The sequence below is a fragment of the Notolabrus celidotus genome, chromosome 18 (genome assembly GCF_009762535.1).
Source record: "Notolabrus celidotus isolate fNotCel1 chromosome 18, fNotCel1.pri, whole genome shotgun sequence".
In the NCBI taxonomy this organism is placed as follows: domain Eukaryota; kingdom Metazoa; phylum Chordata; class Actinopteri; order Labriformes; family Labridae; genus Notolabrus; species Notolabrus celidotus.
The window spans coordinates 20,133,474-20,159,692 of record NC_048289.1 but is presented as its reverse complement, the minus strand read 5'-3'; the positions used below and the strand labels follow the sequence as shown (position 1 = coordinate 20,159,692).

At 38.5% G+C, this 26,219-nt stretch overlaps 1 protein-coding gene across 1 annotated transcript in view; it reads left to right on the top strand.

The window, feature by feature from the left end:
• LOC117829577 (calcium-activated potassium channel subunit alpha-1-like) overlaps positions 1 to 26,219 on the top strand; it is a 127,061-nt gene that overhangs the window by 42,970 nt on the left and 57,872 nt on the right. The window contains exon 3 of the mRNA XM_034707145.1: positions 17,009 to 17,070. Coding sequence (XP_034563036.1) covers positions 17,009 to 17,070 — 62 coding nt within the window. The remainder of the gene's footprint in view (positions 1 to 17,008; positions 17,071 to 26,219) is intronic.

The following is a 26,219-nucleotide window of genomic DNA, read 5'->3' as shown; positions in this document are numbered from 1 at the left end:
AAGATATTGAGATTACAAGTCTTCCAATGAGAGGCACAGCTGATTTGATTGACAGGCGAGAACACTGTAGCCGTTGGCTAGGAGATTCAAAGCCCGCCTCTTTACCTCACAATCACTCAACAGCAGCAATATGGCTGCCGACGACGATTGGCCTCAAAACAGCGCTTCAGAAACAGATGGGTGACGTCACTGATACTACGTCCATTATTTATACAGTCTATGGTATTGCCCCTACCCTCACGTTTTGCATGTTCACATCTAGGCGTAGGGTGTCCTGATTCTTGTATGTATGGCGTGTAGGGCGAAGTTTCAGGACTACATGGCCCTTTTAACAGAGGTTTGTCAGAGGCAAACTCCAAATGGAGTAATTTGAGAAATCTCCCAGAATGCCTTGCGAATAGTCGGCAAGATTGCTCTCCAAGTGAAGAAATAGATGCTTTGTTTAAAGATTTGAAAATTACACTAACTATTGTATCATTTTAGTTTAATGTTGTTTCAGTGTATTAGTCAGTCAGTCAGTGTAAAAAATCCCCAAATTACTGAGATGCCGATTCAGACTGGATATTCTTAGAGGATCTCTGTGTCCCAAAATATGGAAGGCCTTTTTTTTTTTACAAATTACAGTGATGGTAGATTCTCACAGTCGTCTTCCACAATTACTACAAATTACCAGAGGTCCCCAGGTAGAACTAATCCTGTGCGAATAAGGCTTCAGTCTCCAACAGCTGCAATTTTCAGATTTTATGTAGCAAAGCCTGCAAGAAAGTTCAGGCAGACAATGGAGCAGCACTGATTTTACACATCCGTCACATTTACAATCACCTGACAAACATATCCTCTCAATTTGGACAAGTATTCAAACTGCAGGATCTCTGCCCTCTGCATCTGCTCTGACATAGGTTCAGCGCTCAAAATTCCAGCCCCACCACCTCCTAAGCATCCACCTGCAGGCTCCAACTATAGGGGGCTTTGAGATATTATCTCATCACTCCTCAGTGTCTGCATGTAAAAATTAAAACTGCGAGGAGTGATGAGGCCAGAGCCCAGACAGCAAACAAACAATGTTCTTCTGCTGCTGCACGAAACATTTCAAACCATTAAAACGTGAGTGGTCTGACTGGAATACTTTTACTTTCAGGGTGAATTGCACTTTTGAGGGAATGATTAGATGCAGTGTATTGTGTTCATTGCAAATAACCTTTGCAAACTTGTGATCACATTGCATTAGACCGTAATATCTGCTTGAAACCACACCACTGTCACTGTACCTCTTAATTTTTTTCTTTAACTCCACTCAACTCCTTTTTATTTATAGAGCACCTTTCATACACTCAAGCATGCAGCCCAAAGTGCTAAACTAAAGAACAGAGCGACATAAAAACAACAACAATAGGTAAAAGTGGACAGGAAAGTGATCTGAAATACCTAAAATTATAACCATTGCAATCAAATAAATAAAAAGAAATAAAACCAGATAAATACCAGAAAAAATTAAATAAAATCAATAAAATAAAATAAGATAAATTCCAGAAAGAAATGAAATAAAATCAATAAAAATAAATCAGATACATACCAGAAAAAAATGAAATAAAATCAATAAAATCAAATCAGATAAATACAAGAAAAATAAAATAAAAATGAAATATATTACAAATAAAATAGGATAATAATAATGAAAAAAATGATGCTTAAACAATGGTCATAACTGCCCCTATTAGATTTCCTTTTTTGGGGGGGTATATTTGTATTTTTTTATGCTCCAACATTATCAATGTACTGTCCTCTTGTCCTTACATCTGTCCTTGTTTCGCTGCAAGAACATATTTTTCTTCAGTCTTGAAATTCTAGAGGCTTATCTCATCTTTTCTTTTCTTATCTTACATACACTTAGAGACAATAAGACACTCCTTATAATGAACTATAACTGGCCTTACAATAGGCATGTTTCTGTGTATAAAAACTATCCAGTGACAGTTGTCAGTTCATCCATGCAGAACTGTCATCATGTTATTTAGCACACATTTAACAAGATGTTACATCCAATTGGGCTCTCAGTTTTGTCCGTTTTTGCTCTGCAGTGTCACAAAATACACAAAAACACAATAGCACAGAGGTTTATCAAATTTGTTCATGTGAATTTTGAAGTCTGGGAAGTATTGAGTGGACTTGCAGAAATAAAAATCTGAAAGGTATATGTGCTTGCAAACGTAGTAATGGTACAATATTTCCCCTCTTATCTTTCTGCTTCCACATCTTAGTATATTTTTTGGAGAGTAAAAAACACTCTCGAGTAAAAGCGAGTCTGCCTTACCTCTCAGCCCCCTGCGCATCACTTTTGCACACTTCACTGCAGCTCAGTAAGAAGAAGTATTGGGGGGCATTTTCACTATCCTCTAAATTGTGTTACAGCTTGTTGGCTTAATGCAGACTCCTCGGGGGGGATTGTGGTTTCTGTGCGGTTTGTTCCTGAAAAGAAAAACTGACCTGAAGTCTCCAGTGTGGTTTGTTTGATTATTGAAGCTATTCACTTACATGTAGCAGCTAAAACTTTGAATCCACTCACTGTATGTCCTTGCCATATGTCATCATCTTTGATTTGTGTCTTTTGAGCAGAATGTAAATTGTGCTGGTGTGTGTTTTCACCCTACTTAAAGGAGGCGTTAAGTAGATTTGGCACTGAAATGGTGCTAAAATGAATGTTAAGAAAACCAAACATTAACTGAAAGTGTTTAAATCATTGGCTTTGTGCCAGTCCTTCAAGCTTGTATGTGCTGTCTTTTCTCTCTTGGCACATTTAGGCCACCCTTCCATCTTCATAGTTTTACATCTTTCAGTCGATGTTCCTCCAGCATGAAGTCCTTCCGTTAGGGTCACTGATCCCATAGCTTGCAGATGCCCAGCTCTTTGTCCTTCATGTTTCTCAAGATTAAAAAAAACACGATCACAGTGACACACAATGATGTCTCACCACACACGTCTGATGATAGTGTAGTATTTATGATCCTCCTGCTGCTGTCGTCAGTCCCCGCAGCTTCTTATGCAATCTGATTGTTATCTTGTCTGACGATGAGTAATCACACACTTTCACCGGAGACGACATGTAGGTTTGAATGTAGATATGATGCATTGGTATATTTTAATGCTGTGAATGGAACTTCCTACGCTGAGACAGCTTAAGACGACAGCTCCCTTCCCCTTCAGTCTGTAAATTGAATTCATAAAGGAGGTATTTGCATGAAATGGAGTTTCATGGCACTCATTAAAAGTAGTAATTAAAGCTAACAACACTTTGCACTTTAACTGTTGATTGGCAATCACGGCGAAAAACCTCCTCTCGAGGCTGATAAAGGTGTCTTTCCATTGCTAGGAAACACATCGCACCTGATAATTACTTCAGCACATAACCATCCTCCACTGCAAAACTAAGTGAATAAACAAATAAATAAACCTGAAAGCTAGCTGAAACTTACAAAGGTTTTTCACTCTTTGATTGGAGCTCTGCAATTTTATGGCCTTTTTGTAAAAAAAAATGTACACATTAAAGCTGGGGTTGGTAGTCAGATTTAGATACACTTTTTGTTATACTGGTTAAAATGATCTTAATGTCCCGATGGTAATCAATACATAATGTGTTCTTAAAAAAGAGCGAAAAAAAGCTGCTATCTACAGCCAGAGTAAACCTGGGAAAACACTAACCAATCCCCGCCTTTAGGGTCCAAAATATGAAACCAATCAAATCCCATCCTGCCGTTCTACTCGCCTCCTGCGCGTACATTTCCCCAGCATGCACTCTCCGTCCCCTGCCTCTGCTTCCCCTGACTCTACTGACTGCCCCTCTTGCTCGACCTCGGGCCTGTCCCCTCTGACCCGATGAGGTGCTTTGCTCAGGACTGTAGTCTGGATCAGAGTCTAAAAAGCTCTCACCACGGGGGCTCTGACAAGCAAAATAACTAATGACATTTAGTAAGTCCTACAGAAAATGTATATGTATCGTGGCGTCCGTACGGATGCTATAGGGATGACAAACCGATTCATGGACATGTTGGGCTTTAATAACCGGTCACTGTCGGCTGTGAACACGCCAACCAACAAAGCAACAATCAATGTTTGAATGAATGGGGTAGACGGAGTCCTGAGGAAATGCTACATTCAAATTCATGCTAGTTTTCCGTGACTACCAATCCTAGCTTTACAGGCCTTAGCTCTCCTTTTAAGAGAGAAATGTTGTCCAGTTATGATTGAAATGCTTCTATAGCTGCTTTCGCCTTCACTGGCTGCCATTATTTGTAGGCTTGTGGTTGCTTCTTGCTTACGCCACACCTAAACCACACCTGTCGCTACCGCCTCAGATCAGGGACAAGTATCAGCTTGGAAGCAGGATGGATCCACCTGATGAGAGTGATACTGAAATGCCACCAGTGATAATGTTTGTCCTGCCTCGTCCATGAACCAAAACACAGATTTAACTTCCACCTGAAACAGAGAAGATTCCCTAGAGCTGTATCAATTGTCTTTAAGCAGACACTAAAGTTGATGAAAAGTATTATGACTCTTGTGTTTGCAAAATTTTCTCTCGCTGTGCGTTCTCTGCGCTGCTAATCCGGTACACACATCGTCAAAGGAGCGACATTTGACAATAGACCTGTCAATCGTGGCGTTACAGCCATTTATATGAAAGCAAATAACTCATCAAAACTAAACCTCTCAGGAAAATTAATGGATGGAGGTGAACTAGCATGATAAGCACTAACTATGACGGCAGAAACCATGTTTGAGAAAACTTTATTTGATGTGTATTATGGTTTCAAAGTTTGACCCATACCCCATCTGTTAACATGGAGGAAGCAATTATATGACCTGTACTGCAGCCAATCATAAGAGGGTGCTCTGGATGTTTTGACTTCACTTTTAAGGAGCGCTCACATCTTCCATCTTTTTATACTGTACTGTACTTTATGCACAACATAATACATGACTGGTCAGTATCTGCTAGAGTTTACTGGACCATGCTTTTGTACCAAAAAACAACACGACTGCCAACTAACTGCATGAACTCTCTGCTGAAAAGGTCAGTAAAAGATGGACTTTTAGTGCAAGATGGAGAAGTGAGACTGTAGAGCTCAGAGAGGTTACTGGTAGTGAACTTTGTGAAGTGAAGCTAAGGTCAGGGGAAGCAGTTTAATTTACATATACTGTATGTATCACTCAGCAGCACACAAATTACATTGTTCATATCAGGCAAAAATCTCAAGGATGTTAAAGAAATCTATTGGAGAACAACTGACAGCAAAACAATCTGAAGACTAGGGCCGATATTTTTCAGATCACACATGTTGTTGTTGTTGTTGTTTTTGTCGTTACTTTTGTAGTTATTGACATACTTTATTAAACCCCAAGGGGAAATCACAATTCACACAAATATGCACATGTACATGTCAGAGTGAAGGGATACACACAGACATGTGCTTCAGCCCTCATGCCCAGGCAGTGAACTGGCAACTCTCCAGTCCAATTTCCAGACTTTGACTGTCACAAGACTTGAATTGGCAATCCTCCGGTCTCTACAGAGTGCACTACTGTCTCCCCAGTACAACTCATACAATTACCATTCACATCCAAATCATATTCATTATAGAATTCATCAAAAGGGGAGCAAAATAAGCATATATTTGTTGTCGCAGTTGCTAGATTCACTCTTCTTTTAGCTCAGTTTTGGTCTCCTCCTTCCCTCAACAAAAATCTCTTATTCTTAAGCTGCTAAATGCTTTACTGTGTTTATCAGCTAATTGCTAAATCTGTTTACCCACCACTGGATGATAGGCAGGACACCGGTTGTAGGTTTTATTTGAGTTTTTTCCCTTGCAAGCTGCAAACAGAGATGCTAATGAGATTGCTTTTTGTGAATCAATACAATAAAACTGAGGACCATAAAGACAGGTTGTTATTCTGTAAGAGTATTCTTCAGGAGTGGAACCTGTGTACAGTCATTTATTAACCCTCCTGTTAGGGTCAAACTGATCCTTTTTAAAGTCTATTTTAGGCAATATTTCCCTTTCAAACCAGCTAAATGCAGCATAAAAATCTGGGCAGCATGTGACAGAAGAGGTGTCGTGTTAATTTATCAACTACACTTCATAAAAATAAAAAAATTCATGTTGTAAAATAAAATAAACAAAAATCTATGTCATGTAAAAGTATTATATTTATATTTAGGGCTTTCCAATGTACATTTAAAAAAGTTTACCATGAATTTTAATGAAAAACAAGTGGGTTATCCTCATTGAACCATGATCTGTGAGAATTAAAGAACACCAATGGACTAAATGTTGATTTAAATGGTAAGTAATGGAGTTAGAAATTATATTTAAAAAATCTGATTGGGATTTTTTGGGGTTCTGACACAAGAACATTATTGCTGTTCCAGAGAAACAAACATAACAGGAGGGTTAATATGAAAATGTCACATAGTGTACCTTTAAACTTGTACTTCAAATCTGGCAACATAATTATGCTTTCAAGATTTTGGATTAGTGCAGCCTTTAACAGCATGTGTCGCTTCAATGTTTCACATCGAGCACAGTGTGTTTTTATGACCAAGTTATTTTCCAGTGAATCTGAAATCGAATCCCGACACATTGTGTTGCTGAAAATGTGAAAAACAAGAAAATGACAACCTTTTTTTCATTTCTGTGAACTGTAACCGCGTGTCTCTCCTGATGTGACCTTGTTGAATTCAGCGACAGAACTCAGGACATTGTGATCTGGGCTGTTTAATCATAGTTTCTTGTTCAGGCAGATTACAATGCAGACTGCTTAAGTTATGAAACACATGCTGAGAAGGTTATATTAGGATCATGCTTGAGGAGGAGCAACATCCAAGACCTCATTAGAAGGCGGTGTGTGTTGTGTTTTTGCCTGTTGGCACAAACATGTTGCTTAGCTGCACACGGCATAAGCACAGCTATCTCTTGAGATATGTTTGAAGGTAAACTATATTTGCATTTCCTGTATAATTAAACAGCTTGAGTTATTGTAAAACCAAAAAAGGATCATATACCTGTGTTTGTTTAGAGATTAGCATTTAAATTTGATTTATGATGTTGATCTACCACTTTAATGCCCCTCACTAAATATGCTGGAGTATTTTTTTGGATGGAAGATGTTACTTCCTGGAGTCGCTGCCGGTTGCCTGGAAACTGTCTTCAGTTAAGGAGTAGTCCAGGTAACACCCCATTTTAAACAGTGAACTGCTGATTTAACACACTGCCTTATGCTTACTTTAGTTTATGGGTGTCACACAAGAATGCAAAAATGCAAACCACCAAAAGAAATCATAACAGCAGTGAGGGTGGTAGAATCCTGTTGATGGTTTATTTGAAAAAACACGCCCAGAAGACAAATACAGACGACACAAAACAAAGCAAATATCAGCGTAACAACAGTATTTCTAATAGATAATTTCCCAGACACATAAGGATGTATTAAATGAGCTCATTCAAGTAGCACCACAAGATAACTCCCTGGTATTTCACAGAGAACTGACCTGGTTTTCTGTACAGTACCGATCAAACTGGTTAAACAAACATTGTGAGCTGCTTTTTGTTGACCTAAAGAGAGGCTGTAACTTTTCTATTACATGATATCTTTTTTGGACAGAGTCAGGCATGGAAATGGATAATCTTGTCATTCATAGTCTTTTTTTTTGTAGGTCACAATGAGGCATCAGTGTAATTTCAGTCTGTTTCGTAACCAGATAAAAACTCCACGCAGAGGCTTTGAAGGTTGATCTTTCTTCCTCCTCGTTCACTGTACGATATATAAACATGTATATTGGGAGAAGCCTCAAAAGAGCAGCTTCAGCAATTTTACAACAAAAACACAAACAGCCCAAATTATTTTTTTAGATAACTTATTAAAAGGCTTTTTGCATAAATAATCTCAGTCTTGGATTATGGAGACGTAATCTACAGAAACGCATCATCCTCAACCCTCAAACGCCTTGACTCCATTTATAACTCTGCGTTATGATTTATTACAGGTGACCCCTTTCACACACATCATTGCATTCTGTACAATAAGGTTGGCTGGCCCTCTCTCCATGAAAGACGCAATATCCATTGGAATATTTTTAGCTATAAAGCTGTTTTAGTAAAATTACCAACCTACCTTACTGAACTTCTTCATTACCCAGACAGCTTTTATCAGACTAGCACCTCAAACCAGCTGCTTTTGCATGTTCCTCGAGTTCAGTCAGAACTGGGAAAAACTGCTTTTTGTTTCTCTGCTCCTGACTCCTGGAACAAGTTGCAGCAGCAGCGTCTTGAATTAAATGCACTTTTAACTTTTGGACAATTCAGAATCTTAATTTTTAACCTTTCAACCCCGCTCTGCAACTGTTTTAGCTAGGTTAACCTGTGTATATTTATTGTATCATTTTAACCACCGGCCCTTCCTATTTTAGTGCTTTTATAGTCAATCCCCAACACCTCCTTTTATTTGTATTATTTTATTTGATCTTTTAATTGTTTTTATATCCAAATAAAAAATAAAAAAGAATTATCCTATTTGATGAGTTTGATACTCTTGATGCTCTGTTGCTTGTTTGTGTTTGTTTTTTAAATATCACTGTAAATGACTCGATATCACTGTAAATGAGGGTTGCCCCTCAATGATCTCTCGAGTATAAATAAAGGTTGATTGATTGATAAAGCTGCTGTAATGCAGAAACCTTGTATCTCCACAATTCTTTATTTCTTTATTTGTTCAAAAATGTAGATCACCCTTAGTGCCTGCGAGTGGGCATTACAAAATTTCAGCCAATGAAAGCATTAATAAGAGCCTGTGACTAAATTCAGTTCAGTGTTTTGTTATTCAAAGAACAGTTTTCTTACTTTGCTGTTGTTTTGGAGTTATGAGGTTTCAGCCTGACAACAATGATTATTATGTTCTAATTATGGCGACAGAAATGGGCACAGTATTGTGAGTGTGCAGGACTAACTGACCATGTTTAAATATCTGGCTTTGTACTTGTCAAAAACAATCGTTTATTGGAGCGCCAGTTTGGCCCAGTGGTTAAGGTGAGTGCCCCATGTGCAGAGGATATGGTCCTCAAGCAGACAACCCAGGTTTTAATTCAACCTGTGGCCCTTTGGCCCCTTTCCCACATCTCACTCCCCACTCTCTCTCCTTGTTCCATGCCCTATCCACTGGCCTGTCCTCTCCAATAAAGGCACAAGAAGCCAGAAAACTTAAAAACAAGCAAACATAAAAAAGACGCCTATTTAACGATGAATACCATCACACTAGACAAGTCTTAGTTTTACAGCTCAATATTTCCTCCTTTCCTGGTTACTTCCAACTCCAGAGAGATGCATTTGGCTCTTCAGCTGCGTAATGCTCCTATAAATCTACCAATTATTGTTCACCAGAGATTTTTTAAGACCAACCCAAAAGAGCGAAGCTTCAGGCCGTAACAGCGAAAACAGTTAGCTTAAAGCTCCTGTGGGAGATTTTTAGCTGGTTGTGAAACAGCATAGAATTAATACGAGCAACTCTTTATGAGAAACAAAACCAAGCAAGACCATAATAGATGATTTCTTTTTTCTTAATTTTAATGCCTGATGGACTACAATTTTCCCAAACTTTTTAGCCCACGACCCCCAAAATATAGGTGCCAAAGACACGTGACCCCCACTGTCCCTCAAAGTGATTTATTGAGGCTTCATTTAGCTGGTGTACAGAAAATTAGCCTACCTATATGGGCATGTGGCTGTGTATCCTGTGCTGTTATAAATTAACCTACTGCTGCTGATGCTTTTGTTAATTAACTGTTCACTAACTCTAAACTTAGGAGTCATCTGGCAAAAAGAAAGGCAGAAAACTCATTACATTTTCTATTTTCAAGGTTTTATTTCACTGGTAAAAGACAGCAAGATGAAAATAAATTAAAATAACATGCAACTTACACAAGTACAGGACAAGACCAGTAAAGAGATAAGAAGTACTAGTTTGTCCACAGGGGGCGCCAAAATCAACCTAAACCAAAAGTTCCTCACAGGAGCTTTAAGATGACAAAAGGCCTGTTGTACAAGGTGAAAACTGCAGATAGGTTATTAAATTTCTGGTTGCATAATGAGTATCAATTTTTTTGTTGTTCAAAGGGTTTGATCCACTGTTGATAAAACATATCGTGTATCACAGATTAAGAGTGTGCTTCTGTAGTTGAGAATAACACAAGACCCTTATATAACTGTTTACCCAAAACAACAGAGTAATAACAGTGATTGACAATCATCTGCTAAAATTTAGCAATATAATCAGGATTGGTATTCGATCCATTGGGATGTGGCCCTACTCGTGGCCTAACAAAGGCTCTGTGTGCAGCAAAAGTTCATAAAGAGTTCATCGTCAAAGTTAACTTTAGCAGCCAGTAGCCTAAATATGAAAACAATAACAGAAATAGATTTGAGAGCTGGAGTTGCATCACGGGTCGCAGGTGTCCCATCATGTGTCCTGTCAGCTGCAGACGAGGAAGAGTTCAACAGTAGTGACTCTGTAAATGTCTCAAACGTCCACTAAGTCTCTGTTTGTCAGACCTGCAGTCGATCACATTTATTGCAGTTGCTAATTCACTGTTAGCACTCTGTGTGAAGGATAAACTGTCTCGTTAGAATGGAAAGCTATGCTCGGGAGCATGTCTTTCAAATATAAAGTCACATCAGATACTGACTGCTTTTCTAAACCTGACAGGAATTGAATTTATTTTATCGTGTTGTTTTATTTATTGTGTTTTAATCTGTCTGTAAAGCGACCTTGAGTGTTTTGAAAGGCGCTTCTAAATAAAATGTATTATTACTATTATAATTAGAAAAAAAAAAAAATGCAACGATTTTGTGCTAAAGTTCATAATTGCTGAATAAAATTCACAAGTTCTACATCTTTTAAGGCTTTGCCCTGTTTTATCATGGAGGGAATCATGTTTTCTGACTTGAGCAGTTGCCGCCTCGGATTCATGACCTGCACAAATCAATTTCTCACCCCAGAAAAAATGTGTCTATTGATTACAACCAAAGAAATTCTAAGCCAAGTATCACTCTGCCACACATGTCTTTAAAAACATGTTTTTAAGCTCTAAAAAAAGAAATCTGAAGAAGAAAATGTGGTCCGTTTCTGTTGCAAATCATATCCCTGTCCTAATTGGCACCATTCAGCTTAAGGATTTTACATACATTTTATTCCCCCTCTTTTATTTTTCCTGTACCATTATGTCTCGCATGTCTTAAGTGGCACTTGAGGACAGAGGTGAATGTCCTGGAATTTACAAGAATAACTCGTAGGTTATTTTATTCTGAAAGCCAGCCCTATGTTTACTTGAAACCAGCTGTGGGTCAAGCAGTGAACCCTGAGGAACACCAGGTCAGGGTCTTAGGCCCAGGTGAACATTTTAATTTTAGGAAGAGTGCAACTTGTGGATGTGACACTGGGATGGGTTTACTGAAACAAAGACAGTCAGTTGACAGCACAAGTGAATCTCTGGCATCCCACCAATGAGAGCTTTGATCCCGCTGTGACCAGAATGCTCTGAGGGAATACGGAACAACCCGACCCCTGGTTATCCTGAATCCTGTTTTTAGATACTGACACCACTCACAGGGAAGCACAACCTCCCTCTGCAGAACTGTCTCTACAACAGTGTTCAATCTCCTGTATTTTTTTTAGAAGCACATCCTTTTTTTTAATTTCAAAAAATGCATAATTTCCCTTTAAGTCAGCCTCTGTCTGTTTGCCTCAATAACAAAGCAAAATATCAGCAAGGGTAACACCACCTTGGGCACTAAGCTCACTCCCACCTCTGTGAGTGTTTTTTTTTCCCTGGCAAAGTGAACTTCCCCTTTCTTTGGCAGGATTTCATGTTGTTTGATGGTGAGTCACTCCCTGGGAAGGAGAGTGGAGGAGCATGAGTGGGCCCTCTGCTGTTTGCAGGTTCTGAATGCTTGAGATCTGCTAGTGCTCTTAACAGGGCCATGACATACTGTTCACTGAAGACTGTCATTAGGTCATTAGTGATATCATGATTTGTTGTGACCTCGTTGTGACCTTTTTTTACCAAAACATATAACTAGCTATTTTCTGGAGATTAATTAAAACATTTAGAAGTAAGTTCTTGTGGCTGTATAACAGAATGGACACCACAGTTACCTTATGGCTACCTATTGCTTTTTCTACTCCTCTGTTGAAGTTTCAAGTTTTATATCATGTCATTGTTATTTAGTTTTTTGGTAGCCAGAAGCTACCATACTTAATAGAGAGGGTGGAGCTAAAGTTCTCATAGCCAATCAGTCAGGGGTGCGCCAAGACTACTTTGGCTAGGGGGCCCTGACTTATGCTGGCGTGGCATGAGTTATGTGAGCACACACATATGAATGCCTTTTATTTACCCTTTCAGTCCCCACTAATCATATCTACTTACCAGTTAGCTAGCTACTACTACCTGTCATGAAGTCATGCCACCAATGTAAAACTTAAAACATTGAATAAAGTGTTAAAAAAAATTGTTAGCTGCAGAGACCGTTAAACGTTGTTTGCACCATGCTGTGACCACGTTTAATTCTGCTGTAAAGTTGTGTATTTTCAGATGGGAGTCAACCATGACTGACTCGCTCTTAGAGCCAGCCTCAAGTGACCATGTTGTGGAACTGCATTTTTTCTTTTGGCCTAATTTTGAGACCTGAAGGTGTTGACCTGATTGTTACCGGTACTTTTGGAGAGTTGTTCAAAAGAATACCATCATTCTTTTTAATTTTTAGCTCTCGTTTTGTGGGTTTTCTTTTCCTTGAACTCTCAACATGTCTTTCCTTGCTATAGTGTTAATAATTATTATTACATTTCAAGGTTTTCTTTTTTGCTCTGATGAAATTCTATTTCATATATTTGCTTAAAATCATGCAAAGACCTGTGGCCGTCTTGGCAGCTCATTTGGTCATCATGCAGTGGGACTCATGAAGTGATCATCCCCTCTGTGAGTCCATTTGCATTGAGCCCCATTATTGGTAGAGCCATCTGTCTGCAAATTGCTGAGGCAGGCTGAAGATACAGATGTGATGCATCATTATCCATTGACTGAGCTGAATGATGAACTCTGGCACTGCTGATGTCACCTCATTGACAAACCCAGTCCTGATTGCACTCCCTTTGTTGCAGACTGGCATCACTGAATCTCCCTCTGCTGGCCACATTAACATCTCTAAGGTTGCACCAACATCGTTTCCAGTTTCTTAACAAGGATGGTCAGAGGCTAAAACAGATTTCCTGGCTTTCACAGAAGAAGGGTCGATTAAAAATGCATGTGGGTGCTTTTTGTCATTACAGAGCCATCAGTGGTTGGAGGTTGACAATACGATTTCACATCATGGAAATGAATTAGGCTGAGCTCATTCATTATGGATGCCCGTTGGCTTCTTGTTCAGGATGGCCATTGTGTCATGCTAAATAGATGAAAGCCAGGTAGAGTCGCAGATGACCTGGGAGTGTATTTCAGGGTGTAAAACATTTGTTCTGATGTCTGCAGAAACCTATCTGCTCTTCTCTTTGTCTCTCGCAGTCCAGCTTATAAAAAGGGAAAAGGGAAAATTAGGACATGGTTTTTGTGACAGTATCATTGAGCTGCTCTTTTTTTCAGTTGAGGACACACAAAGGTGTTCAAATTTATGTCTGATATCAAGCAAAAACTGAATGTCAGAAATGTGTTAGTAATGCGTGCATGTATAAACTGCAGATTTATGTGTTTGCTGTAGTTGCTTGTGGCCTGTTTTGTAATAAATACCCTCTAGTTAGGTAACAGAGATTCTCTCCCCTGCCCTCTTTTTCGGATAATCTTCAAGCTTCTTCTCTGCTTTGATAAACACGACATGACAGCAGTCACTTTTGAGTTTTACAGGGTGATCCTCTGTGACAGTAGTGTTGTGTCAGGTCAGGTGAGAACACAGTGTTTTCCCCTACAGGTAACACTGATCGAAACGACAACGAGATCACCTCAAGCTCTGTTTGACCTCCAAATATCTATATATGCTGATGACTGCTGTCTTTATATTCACACTGAGCTACTTGTATAGTTATATCTTAGTTCTTGAATATTCTTGGGTGGCAGAGCTGTCATTGAACACAGTTGTTTTGTTCACTAACACCCCCAGATCTCATGTTTATCACCCTGCAACCTGCCTGTCCCAGTCTGCTCCAAACTTATATCCTCTTACTCCAGGCTTCGGTTTATTCGGCTCATCTCCTCCCCTGCAGAAAAGCAGAGTGACAGAATAAAAGCAATACCCTGTTTTTTTATTATCTCACTGCTCCATGGTGGCCACACAAGCTCCGGGCCTTGCCGCTGCATTCGTCCTCGAATGTGTGTGTGAATGCTGGAGCCACGTTCTGTCACCTCGCCCACTCCTCTGCTGCCAATTTACATGATGAGCCGAGCTCTTGTGGATTTATTTACGCTGTCAAATGTACAGTAATTGATGAGTCTGTTTTTTGACACTGCTGTTCCAAACTGTGATTCTTTGTTTTCTGCTTGGTATAACACAATTATGACAGGCTTACAGGATATATCAAGGTCTATCATTGTTCTTTAATATGCATTGAACATCTGTTGCACAACTTAAAACACATTTACATTATGTTTCATTTGCTCCTTTGTTCAGTCACATTAAGTGTGATGTTAATGGATTGATGGCGCATCTGAAGATTGTGCTGCTTTCCTGTAATGTACATTTATTGAAAAAACTTCAGTGTGTCACTCAAAGGAAGAACCTCTGTATCTCTGCATCACCATGCTCTTATCCATATTTTATCCTCTTTACTGCAGAGCGATAATAAAAAGTTTACTCCACTTCCATCACCACCAGAGAGACAGACACAGATAGGAGAGGACAGTGGCTGCAGGAGAAAGAAAATAAAGGGAGATAAGAAATTAGCTGTGAATGTAATAAGGTAAATTAATTCAGACCTGTATCATCATCTAGCTCTGCTGCCATTCGTGTCCTCTTCGTGCTCTTTTGGAGCCAGGCCAACACTGCTGTCGTCTTCTTTCCTCAGTTTTTCCTTGTTTATCCAACACTGTAGAGACTAACAAGTTTGCGTTAGTTTGATGTTACTTCCTGGCAAAAACAGACAAGCAAGCATCATTTAATATAGGTGGTATTATGAATCAGGGGGGTACTAGTAAAAGGGTACTGGCAGCTGATAAGAAGTCCCGGTATGCTGAAAAAAGTCTTGATATGCCCAGAGGTTAAATGTTGTGCCGGTACTGCATAACTAAGCATTCCAGCCCACTCAATTTCCATGGTTGATTTCCCTGATCTGCTATTGTTTTAGCAGTTTGTTCATTTGTCTGTGTTGTGTTGAATAATTGTGAAAAATGTCCATCATATTTTTTTTGAGCTGACCTATTAAAATGTCCTGTGTCCAAATGTATAAAGTTTTCAGCCGTTAAAATGAAAAGAGTAATGCAAATTGTGGATTACTAAAAAGCAATAGTATGTGCATTTTGTTGATTTAATGATTATATGTATTTGCCCTTGCTAGTCAGCACCAGAATTATTAGTCAGTTAAAAAAAGTGTTGATATTCTTTGTAGGCCTGAAACTCTGGTGATGTGTTGTGCCTAAGCTTTAGCCACTAGTAAGGGCTGTAGCTGTGGTTAATGGCATCTACCATGATGCTAAAATGCTCTACTATGTAAACAAACACAGATGACATCTCAAGGTGCAGCACAATTTGGCAGTATTGATGGAGATAAAGTTGTATGTAGGCTGTATCTGGTTAACCCTCCTGTTATGTTTGTTTCTCAGGAACAGCAATAATGTTCCTGGGTCAATTTGACCCAGGGCATATTTAAATTATCCCAAAATGTCAGAACCCAATAAAATCCCAATAAACATTTTTTTAATCTCATTATTAACTCCATTTTTAACCACTTGAATCAATATTTAGTGCAATTGTGTTTTTAATTCTAACAGATCATGGTTTAATGAGGATATCTCACTTGTTTTTAATGAAAGTTCATGTTAAAAGGGCGTGTGTGTATGAGTGGGGTGAAATATGTCACACAGTTACAAAGAAACAACCAGTATTTGACACTTCTGACCCCTTTTAGCCTCCACTTTGACTGCCGGGTCAAATTGACCCACAAACAGTATATCTATAAACATGCAGGGGGGGTTGCAAATATGCAAAATCAACCATTTTCATTTTTTATGTTGGTTTCACCTATTAAGCCAGGTAGAAGAAGTTTCATACCGAAAAAATACTTTTAACATTTTTTGGGGGATTTTGGAATTTTAAAAAGGGTCAATTTGACCCGCAACATAACAGGAGGGTTAAAGTGGCATATTACCACTCAACAAGAGCAATGCTGGTTGCATAGGCATGTGGACATTAACCTGCAAGGAGGACCAAAGTCAGACAGAGCTTGCTCTGCTAACTGTAGAACCCTCTGTAAACCAATTGGACTCAGGTAACCCATAGCTGACTTTGGAGTCTTTATTACCTTTGGACAAGTTGAGTAGTCAGAATTAAAATTTCTGTTCAAACAACGACAGAGTTGGTCTCTTCATAACATCCCTACTAAACAGATCATTTCATAATGTGATCTAAAATTGTTCTGATACAATACAAAACATCTTCATGTTTTAGAATTTGCATCGTATTTTTTTCTTATTCTCTGCAACTTCTGCCACTGCCACTGAATTCCCTCTTTGAATTTGATTTACTACCTTTTTATGCTGCTTCACTCTGATCTACTTCAGTCTGTGGTCTTATGTGTTTCATTTAACCAATCAATTTGAATTTAGACTGAATTATAGTTTTCAGCCCCTGAGTTTACATGGAGTATTGCCAACCAATTTCCTGTGACAGAGTGCATCTGAATCTGATGTGGGGAATTGTATCAAATGAGATGGTTTCGATTAGATTTTAACATTTGAAGTAAATATTTTTTTCTTCTTGTTTTCCAGGTGGTGCTGGTGTTTGCTCTCAGCATTGGAGCCCTTGTTATATACTTCATTGATTCCTCTGAGTAAGTATTATTTAAAGTTATAAGGTTTAATCATATCTGACCTTGTTTAACGCGGCTTTTACATGCCCCATCACAGAATATTTTAAATGATATGTCCATAACTTTCAAGGCTACTACCTTAATTAATCAGAGTTATTTTTAACATGAGATTAGATGTAGACATGTTGCAACTGGGTAAATCAGATCAGGCTGGAAAAATGGAAGAATAAAGCTGAGAAATGTCTCAAGAAAAAGAAAAAACTAAAAGGTTATCTTGAGTTTGTCACAATGTATTCTGTGCTGCTGTCTCTATTTTATGAGTTCCTTAACCTTCAGTTTGCAACCGCTTTGGAAAAAAACATTTTCAATTTCCTCTTACAGAAATGGGCCAGTTCTGTCATACATATATGTTATTGGAGTGTTAATCCCTAAAATCCCACTGGTTTCATGATGGTGTTCCAGTCAAAGAGATTAAAACGGTTCATGGGAAATTGTATACATTTCAGACATGTATGATTTAGATTAGCTTTAGAGACCTCAACTATTAACTGCCTCCTATAAATCCTCACATAGTGCACATAGTGCATATATTGTACATTAGACATCATCATTGTGAGTGCTTCATGCTCTATATACAGTATATGAAAAGATGTACTTGCAGGCTATTCCCATCCAATCCTCTTCCAGGTAAACTACCCTGAGCTCACGGGTGATCTCTTCAGGCAATGCACCAGTTTACTCACAGATGAAATTTTGTTTAATCTCTGTAATGAAAGGATCAGATGATAAAGCAGGCAGGAAAGACCAAAGTTCCTGTACAAAACAATCCCCATCGCTCATCAGCCCGGAGGAAGCGGAAAAACCCTCTTAGCTCCATGTGCCACAGTGCGGTATACTGTTACTGCAGCCTGCTGGTGTTTGTGCAGGATGTGCCATTAAGAGAGAAGAGAAAAAAAACCACCAGATAAAAGCTTTTATCAAGCTAGCAGGGAGTCTCCTCTGGGTGTTATGTTAAAGCAGAGGAGAGAAAATGGGCTTTAAACTGGCGTGATCTGACATCAGGGTTATATATTATTTCATAAGGGTGCAAACAGCTGAGGGCTCGGCTAGCTCTGATGTTGTTTGCAAGCATGATCTCATTTCATTATCTGGACAAGCTCAGGTAGAGTTACATCCTCACCAATGCCATCTGTGGCCTCCTTTTCTCAGAAGTTGTTTGTAGCTGCGGCTGATACCTTTTCACCTGATGAGAGATGACCTACGACCCCCGTCTTTAACCTTTCCATGCATTGTTAAATATGCAATGAGGTGGGATGCTGCAGCACCTGTTTGATGACTTATGCTCATAAAAATCCTGCTACTACTTTGTCCCAGTTTCAAGTCGGGCTCATCCAAGTATTTCCATTATTCATACTCTATTTTTCACTACCTGTCAGCCCAACAAGCCCAGTACTTAAAGCCAAAGAGCAGCTAGTTATCTGCTCTCTCTCTCTCTCTGCATGTTTTAAGTGGCAGAGGCTGAAACAGATACAGCCCTTCCTGTAATTAGTCCTGCGGGGCGGCCGAGGCTGTTGTATGATGGACAGGCTGACCTGACTGGAAGCGACACAGAGAGAGACGTCAACACAGCAGACCCACTTAGATCAATAAAGGGAAGGGCTTAGCTTGAGCTCCAAAATGCATGGAGACGGAGAGACCAGTTGGTTCAAAAGGGAGTTTGACCTCACAGAGCTGTCGTCATTATTGCCTTTTGCAGTCCTGCCTAAAAGTGATGCCACGCTCTTTGTATTTTTTTTAAATAGAGAAGAGTGTTAAATCTTATCTCAGAGGACAGGAAACCCTTTAAGTGATACCCAAGAAATGTCTAGATTTTGACCACTGGGGGGCAGAAAAACTCCCCATCAAAACCCACAAGTGTAAATAGGAAGTGGATGTTACTTTTTAGTTTCAATATCCAAGGCTGTTTTCCAAACCGCCTGCTACATACTTTCTACAAATGTAGCATGCAGTACCTACTGCATACTGCACTCTGCGTTTGAAGGTAGTATGTAGTATGAATGATCTGTTGAATCTGTTTTGCTGGGCCAGGCGTCGCTGCATGTTCAGTTTTGGGAAGCGGAAGTAAACAATGGCCAAGCTGATCGTGAAACTGCTTCTTTAGCATCCTCTTATGATTCAAAAAGTTAAGAAGTTGTTCACATGGAATGCAATAATTTTTACAGCACCTAAAACTGAGTGCCCCCGTCATATATGGAAAAAAATAAGAAGCAGAAGGTTAGAGCAGTGCATTGTGGGAAACAGTGTGTGAGGGAGACTGGTCCGCTGCATACTGATAAATGTTCCTGTATCAGTACGACATCTGGACGGTTTGGCCAATTCAGTACATACTGCTAGTATAGTAGGCTGTTTCGAAAAAAGCACAAGCCGTTACAAAAGTGCTTCCAATCTGCATTCTTTCCAGAGGCCAGCAGGGGGCGACTTCATTGGTTGCAGAATAAGTCTGATTACATTGAACTAGATGAGAAAATAATCATACTTCTTGGTTGATTTATTACATCAGAAGACACATTTCTTACGAGTTTATGGTCTCAACTGCAAGATTTAGGATGTCTTTATCACAGCATGATGTTCATTTAGTATTAAGCAGGGTATGTTTTAGAGCTTGTCAACTTGTGATCCACAAGTGGCAACTACAGTCATTTGTTCACTAGAAAAAAAATTGTGGTTATACTTATTTACCCCATTGTCCAAATGTGATCACTTCTGATTCCAAATGAACAAGGTGGTGATGGCCATGATGTCAAACTGGATGACTAACGATGGTAGTTCACAAAAAATGCATTAGCTACATTCAACTAAAAGTGTTTCTTCAAGCCTCCTGTTATGTTCGTTTCTCAGGAACAGCCATAATGTTCCTGGGTCAATTTGACCCGGGGCATATTTAGTTATCCAAAAGTGTCAAAATCCCCCAAAGTCCCAATAAACATTTTTATTAATAACTCACTCGTGTTCTTGAAAATTGAAGTTAAAACTTTAAAAAGTATAATGTTGGCAGGACTCCCTTGCAGAGAATCTTGATATGTTTTGCCCCTCCACTCAATGTGGGTAGAGTTTGCCCACGGGAACAGAGAAGGTGGGGTCAAATATGTCACAGTTGCAAAGAAACAATTAGTATTTGACACTTCTGACCCCTTTTAGCCCCCACTTTGACTACTGGGTCAAATTGACCCACAAACAGTATTTTATATGTTGATTACGATAATTTAGCCAAGCAGAAGAAGTTTCATACTGAAAAATTACTTTTAACAATTTTTATTTCTATTTTAGAATTTTGAAATGTTTCAATGTGACCCGGAACATAACAGGAGGGTTAAGTAAATTGTCAATGAAATCTGCAGTTCAGCCTGTATTGTCCCAATTTTCCAAATAGCATCAGCAAAATCTGCATTAACTGATGTTTTGGGTCAACTAAGGGGCTGCAGTTTAAACTTTAAAAACAAAACATCAAAATGTTATGAACTTTGAAGCTGCTATGGCTAACATGTTAACTAAGTTTTGCAGAGGGAGTGTTAATCCATTTGTAGCTTAACCATTTGCTTTGTTAAAGTCTTCACCTACTCATGAAAGAGGCGCTGGTTGTTAGTTTATTTTCACTAGCTAGCAGCTAACATGACCTGTATGCAGGGTCTGAAATTAGCACCCACCACCTGCCAAATGCAAGTTTGTGGCGAGCGAGGGGGGGGTAAAACCATCAGGCCGTCTGCTACTTTAACAGACAGGGAAATTGTAGGTACGAGGTATGACAGGTGGGGGGCGCGGAATGGCTTAATAAAATTAATTCACCTATTCCTGCATTGCAAACTAGACCAACTATGTCTATGTGTGATATAAGTGAAGTGGCAGGTAAACATAGTAGCAAAATATTTTCATCCATAAAGGGGGCCCCGCAGAAAACGTCTGGGAACCACTGGACTAATGCTTCTCAGTCTGTAAGGAGTTAACATTACCGATGGACAGACGAGAAGGTTCTTTTGTTTGTGGGACATAAAATATGAAGTTGGAGGCCGTAAAAGACCACGAATCATCCAAGACACACAAGCAACTAAATGATGTCTAAATCTTTTTTTCTTTCAATTGGCGCATATATTTTAAAAGTGGCAGGTAGAAAATCTGAGTGGCAAAAAAAAAAAAGTACTTGCCTGCCACAGTGGCAGGCAGTGGTTCATCAAAAGTTCATTTCAGACCCTGCCTGTATGCTATTGGTGCTTGTCTAAAAGTCTCTGGTTAGTTTATCAAAGCTAGGGTGATCATATTTTCAAGCCTCCAAACTGGGACAATTTAATTTTAGCGTAAACCCACATGTATGAGCTCATGGTACAATCAGATTTTTCACCAGTGCACCTTTCAGCACCTTGGACAGTGCATCAGCAGATTAAAAAAATCATGTCTCCCATGATCACCTAACACTCTATTTACAAATGATAATTATATAACAGTAGAGAACACAAAACACAGAGACTGGGTTGGTGCCACCTGAGCAGCCTGTTTAAGTTGGTTGTAACCTGAAGTAGGTCGCAGCAGTGCCACTTCCAGCCTGTACCCACCATCTGTGTTTGCTTGTTTTAATATGGCTTTGAACGTCAACATTTCCATTGTGGGCGACTGGATATAGACACTTGCAGTGTTTGCAGAATGCAGCGTGTTTGTTGCTTGGTACTTTTTGAAGGAAGCTGTGACTATCCTAGAGATCTTTCAAAACGCTGACTTCCTTTTGCCTACCTGACATCATGCAGCAGGTCCTGTCAGTATGAGAAGCAGAGCTGGCTTAGCAACACCTACTGGTTGAGATTGATTAAATATGTTGAGTAGTGAACTTTGACTTGTGGTGCATTAGGGATGCTTTTCAATTGGTTAAAAGGGAAGCAGCGAAGGCAACAACATTGACTGACATACTTTACAGACAAAACAGTGTTGCAAGCATGGTGCATTAGAACACATTAGAGTTACACAGATATTTATCAGGACACAGGGCTAGAAAACGGGGCTGTCACAGTCAAACCAGGACTGTCCTGGACAAACAAAGATGTGTGGTCACCCTATTTAAGCCTTTTTAGTCCAAAACATGCATCTGCAGTCTTATTTAATGAGGCTGCTGCTTGTTTTAAGTCATCAGTGCTGATGTGTTTGAAAAGCTTGGCTCAATGGGTATCAAAGACAACTAGCAGAGGTGGGAGAAAGTCATTGTTTTGCAAGTCTCAAGTAAGTCTCAAGTCTTGGATCCCAAGTCCAAGTCCAGTCTGAAGTAAAGACAAGACAAGTCGAGTCAAGTCTGAAGTCCTAGACTTGAAATTTTCGAGTCCTTACAAGTCATAAGCACTGTTTACCAAATAAAATGCCATTTTAACAATATAACAATCTATTCAATTTGACAAATACAATTAATGCTTTATGAATTGTTTTATTTTTTAAATAAAATAAAACCATTGTGATAAGACTTAGTCACAGAAAAAGAGAAGCTGGTCTTCACTCTGTGTTTACATTGACTCTTATTGACATTTTGTTGAAAGAGGTAGAAAACTCAAATAAGACCAGTGTGAGCGACAGAACTTAACCGCACAGAAATAGAGTGCTGACATAGCATTCACAATATAATCAGTGCAAAGATGAAGTTGTGCAGTCATTTTAACTCATCTAATGCTCAAAATCTCAAGTATTTTCAAGTCATCAGATTAAAGTCTGAGTCAAGTCCAGAGTCATTGATGCCAAAGTCCAAGTCGAGTTCCAAGTCTTTGATGATATTGTCAAGTCAAGTCCAAAGTCATAAAAATTGTGACTCGAGTCTGACTTGAGTCCACACCTCTGACATCTAGCACTAAAAGTTATCATATATCAGCACTTACAATTAATAATCTAATATTCACAAGTTTAAGTCACATTTGATAAAGTTTGTAAGGTTAACAAAGTTGGCGACCACATAAGTTGCCATTCTGGTCTCTTATTTGTGCTGGTCTGTCCCGTTAGATCTAAGTCTGGAGTCTATGAAAGAACAGAGACACCAGAGCTACAGCAAACAGGAAGAGTTTGTGATCCATACCAGAGTCAGTCCTCTACAAACCAGGCCCACTCCAACTCAATTATTTAGCACCACAGGTCAGCCTCCGTCTATATGGTCTGTCACCCTGCTATGACAGGGACTTTGTGGGATGAGGTGTTATTACAGCGAATCAGGGCAGAACTATCTAACATGCTGGGACTATTTTTAGAGGTGTCTCAATGAACACTGATTTATATTTGTCATAACTGATCTTTCATTTTTGATAAATCATCTCATTGCTGGCTGAGTGAACCTAGATGGAAAAAAACATCTAAAAGAGCTGCTGATTAGGGGGAGGACAGAAGCCAGACCCAAATGAGAATGCAACATCAGTCCTCTTTACGACATCAGTTGACCCGAGAACCAGGAAATCTCTTTTCAGAAACGTGTTTTATTTCGCCTTGGAAATGCAAAAAAAACTTAAATATTTTGAATTTTATTATGTTCATAAAGCTGTAAGAAGTGTTTTTACAAATGTGGCCTTGATTCCACTCAGGATAAGATTAATTTAGCTTTGTGTGATGTTGTCCAAGACTGTCACAGACCTCCTTATCATCAACCATATGGCTCTCTGAGTGTCACTGCTGAGCATTAGATCAGTAGAAAATAATCCCTGCAGTATTCTAATGTCACCTCATAACCTCCAGGAGGACAGTGTTTTATCAAACAGGAGTTTATTATGTTTTCTTTTTACGTAACCAAAGCAAATTGCTTTAATCCGAGTGGCATTAAGCAGCACCGCCGGGGACATGCTGCTGTGGAGTGATGTGGTGCGTCTTAGTGAGGGTTTGGATTGGTCCAGATTTCCAGGATTGAAACACCAGCCCACATTTTCATTCAAAATTATTCAATGAATACTTTTTTTCTTACTTCAATTGATATTTTGGGTTTAAATCATGGTGTAGAAAGAAACTCTTAGATATCTTCAAACAGATGACCCTTATATTTGAAAAGCTTGAACCAGCAAATGTTTATTAGATTATTATAAGTGAGAGCATCAGAGTTTTATTATCTAACTGTGTCAGAACTAACACGATTAACCAGTCACTATTTCTGTTGTGGATTCAGGCACCTTAAAGTTTTTATTTACTGTTTTTTTATTTAAGTATGGAAGCCCATTTCTGCCTGTAAAAAAACTCCAGAAATCCTCCCAAATAAAAATCTAAGAATAGAATTATGAGATAAACTATTAAATTCAACAACGTATGATCTCATGAATTTGATTTACTTGTAATTTCAACTTTTTTCCTCAAAATTGTGCCCATTTTTCATAACAAGGACTTTTGTTCGCATAGTCATGATTAACCATCTCATAAATTCAACTATTCATCTCAAAACTTGAACTTTTTATTCCGTAATTACGAGTTTATGTCTCATTTTTACGTCTTAGTTTCTCATAGTTACAGCTAACCATCTCATATATTTGACTATTTATATCACAATTTTGAGATTTTTCTCTAAAAGTTTTGACTTTTTATCTCATATGTATGACTTAACTTTTTCATGATTGTGACTTTTTATTTCGTAGTTATGACTTTCGCATAATTATGACAAACCATCACATAATTCTCAACTCTCAACTCAGCTCAACTTCATACATAAAAACATGCAGCCCAAAGTGCTTCACAGAATAACAGAGAGACAGAAAACAACAGCAATGGTAAAATTATAAAAGGCATGATTATAAATAAAATACTTGAAAATAAAATAAAATAAATAGAGTGAAATTAATAAAATAAGTTAAAAAATAAGGTTCAGCTAACAAGATCAGATGAAGACAAGAAATAAATAGATAGATAAATAAAAACATTTTATAAATCAATTAATATTTTTTATAAATGGGATAAATACATGTTAAAACAATGACTAAAATAATAAAAAAAATAATAAAAATAATAAAAATAATAATGCAGTCCAGGGCTAAAATAAACTACTCCAAATTGAAAGCTAGATTAAAAAGGTAAGTCTTAAGTTTACTTTTAAAACACCCAGAGAGCTCGCCGTTTTGATGTTCAGAGGCAGAGAGCTCCACAGCTTAGGGGCATAAAACAGAAAGCTCTCTGGCCGGTGCTTGTGTGAGACACAAAGAACATTTAAAAGGGAAGCATTTGAGGACCTCAGTGATCAGACTGGAACATAAAATGACAGGAGATCAGTGATGTATGGAGGAGCAAGGCTGTTAAGAGCTTTACAAACAAGTAAAATAACTTTAAAATCAATTCTAAAAGAAACAGGGAGCCAGTGCAGAGTTTTTAATCTCATGAGTAGTCATGTCATAACTTCAATTTTTTAATCTCATAATTTTGATGTCTTATCTCATTATCTATTGCAAAAATTATGAATTCTTATCTCAAAAGTTTGACGAACCAGATCATAAATATGACCCATATCTAAGACTCTTATTTATTCAGTGATTCAGTAAGGGATAGTGTGGTTAACAGGTTAAGGGAAATAGAATCCAGACAGGAAGGAAACTAACAGTTTTACCTTACCTTACGGTCGATGGTGTGAACAAGCAGAAGCAAAATGTGCCAGAACTCTTCCACAGATTTATCTGACATGATGTGTGATCAGTTTGACTCAGTTTGACTCATGTTAGTGAAAGTTAATAACCATTGGGAAGGGGTTGTCGGTGGGTTTCTTGGGTCAAGATCAGCAAGAAAGCCAGGTAATAAGCTCCTTTAAAGTCCCATAATTATGAAGTACTTGCTCAATATTTGTACCTTTTATTTAAAAGTTATGGCTTTTATTTCATAATTATGACTAACCATTTTATTATTATTATTCACCTTTACATCTCATAATTTTGATTTTTATTAACTATTATGACTGGTTATCTATACGTCAAGACTTACATCACGTAATGTTGAAGTTCCATTTTATATCAGCTATTTTACCTTACAAGTTAGACAAAATTCAGATTATGACAACAACTTTATGTCTCATCCCCATCTCATATTGTTTTTCTTCTGACAGAACTAAGCCTCTTTTTATCTGTTTTCTTTTTACCAGCAGAAAAGTGCTTACATGTTCAAAATATCATTTATACAAAGAAAAAAAGTTCAAAATGATAGGG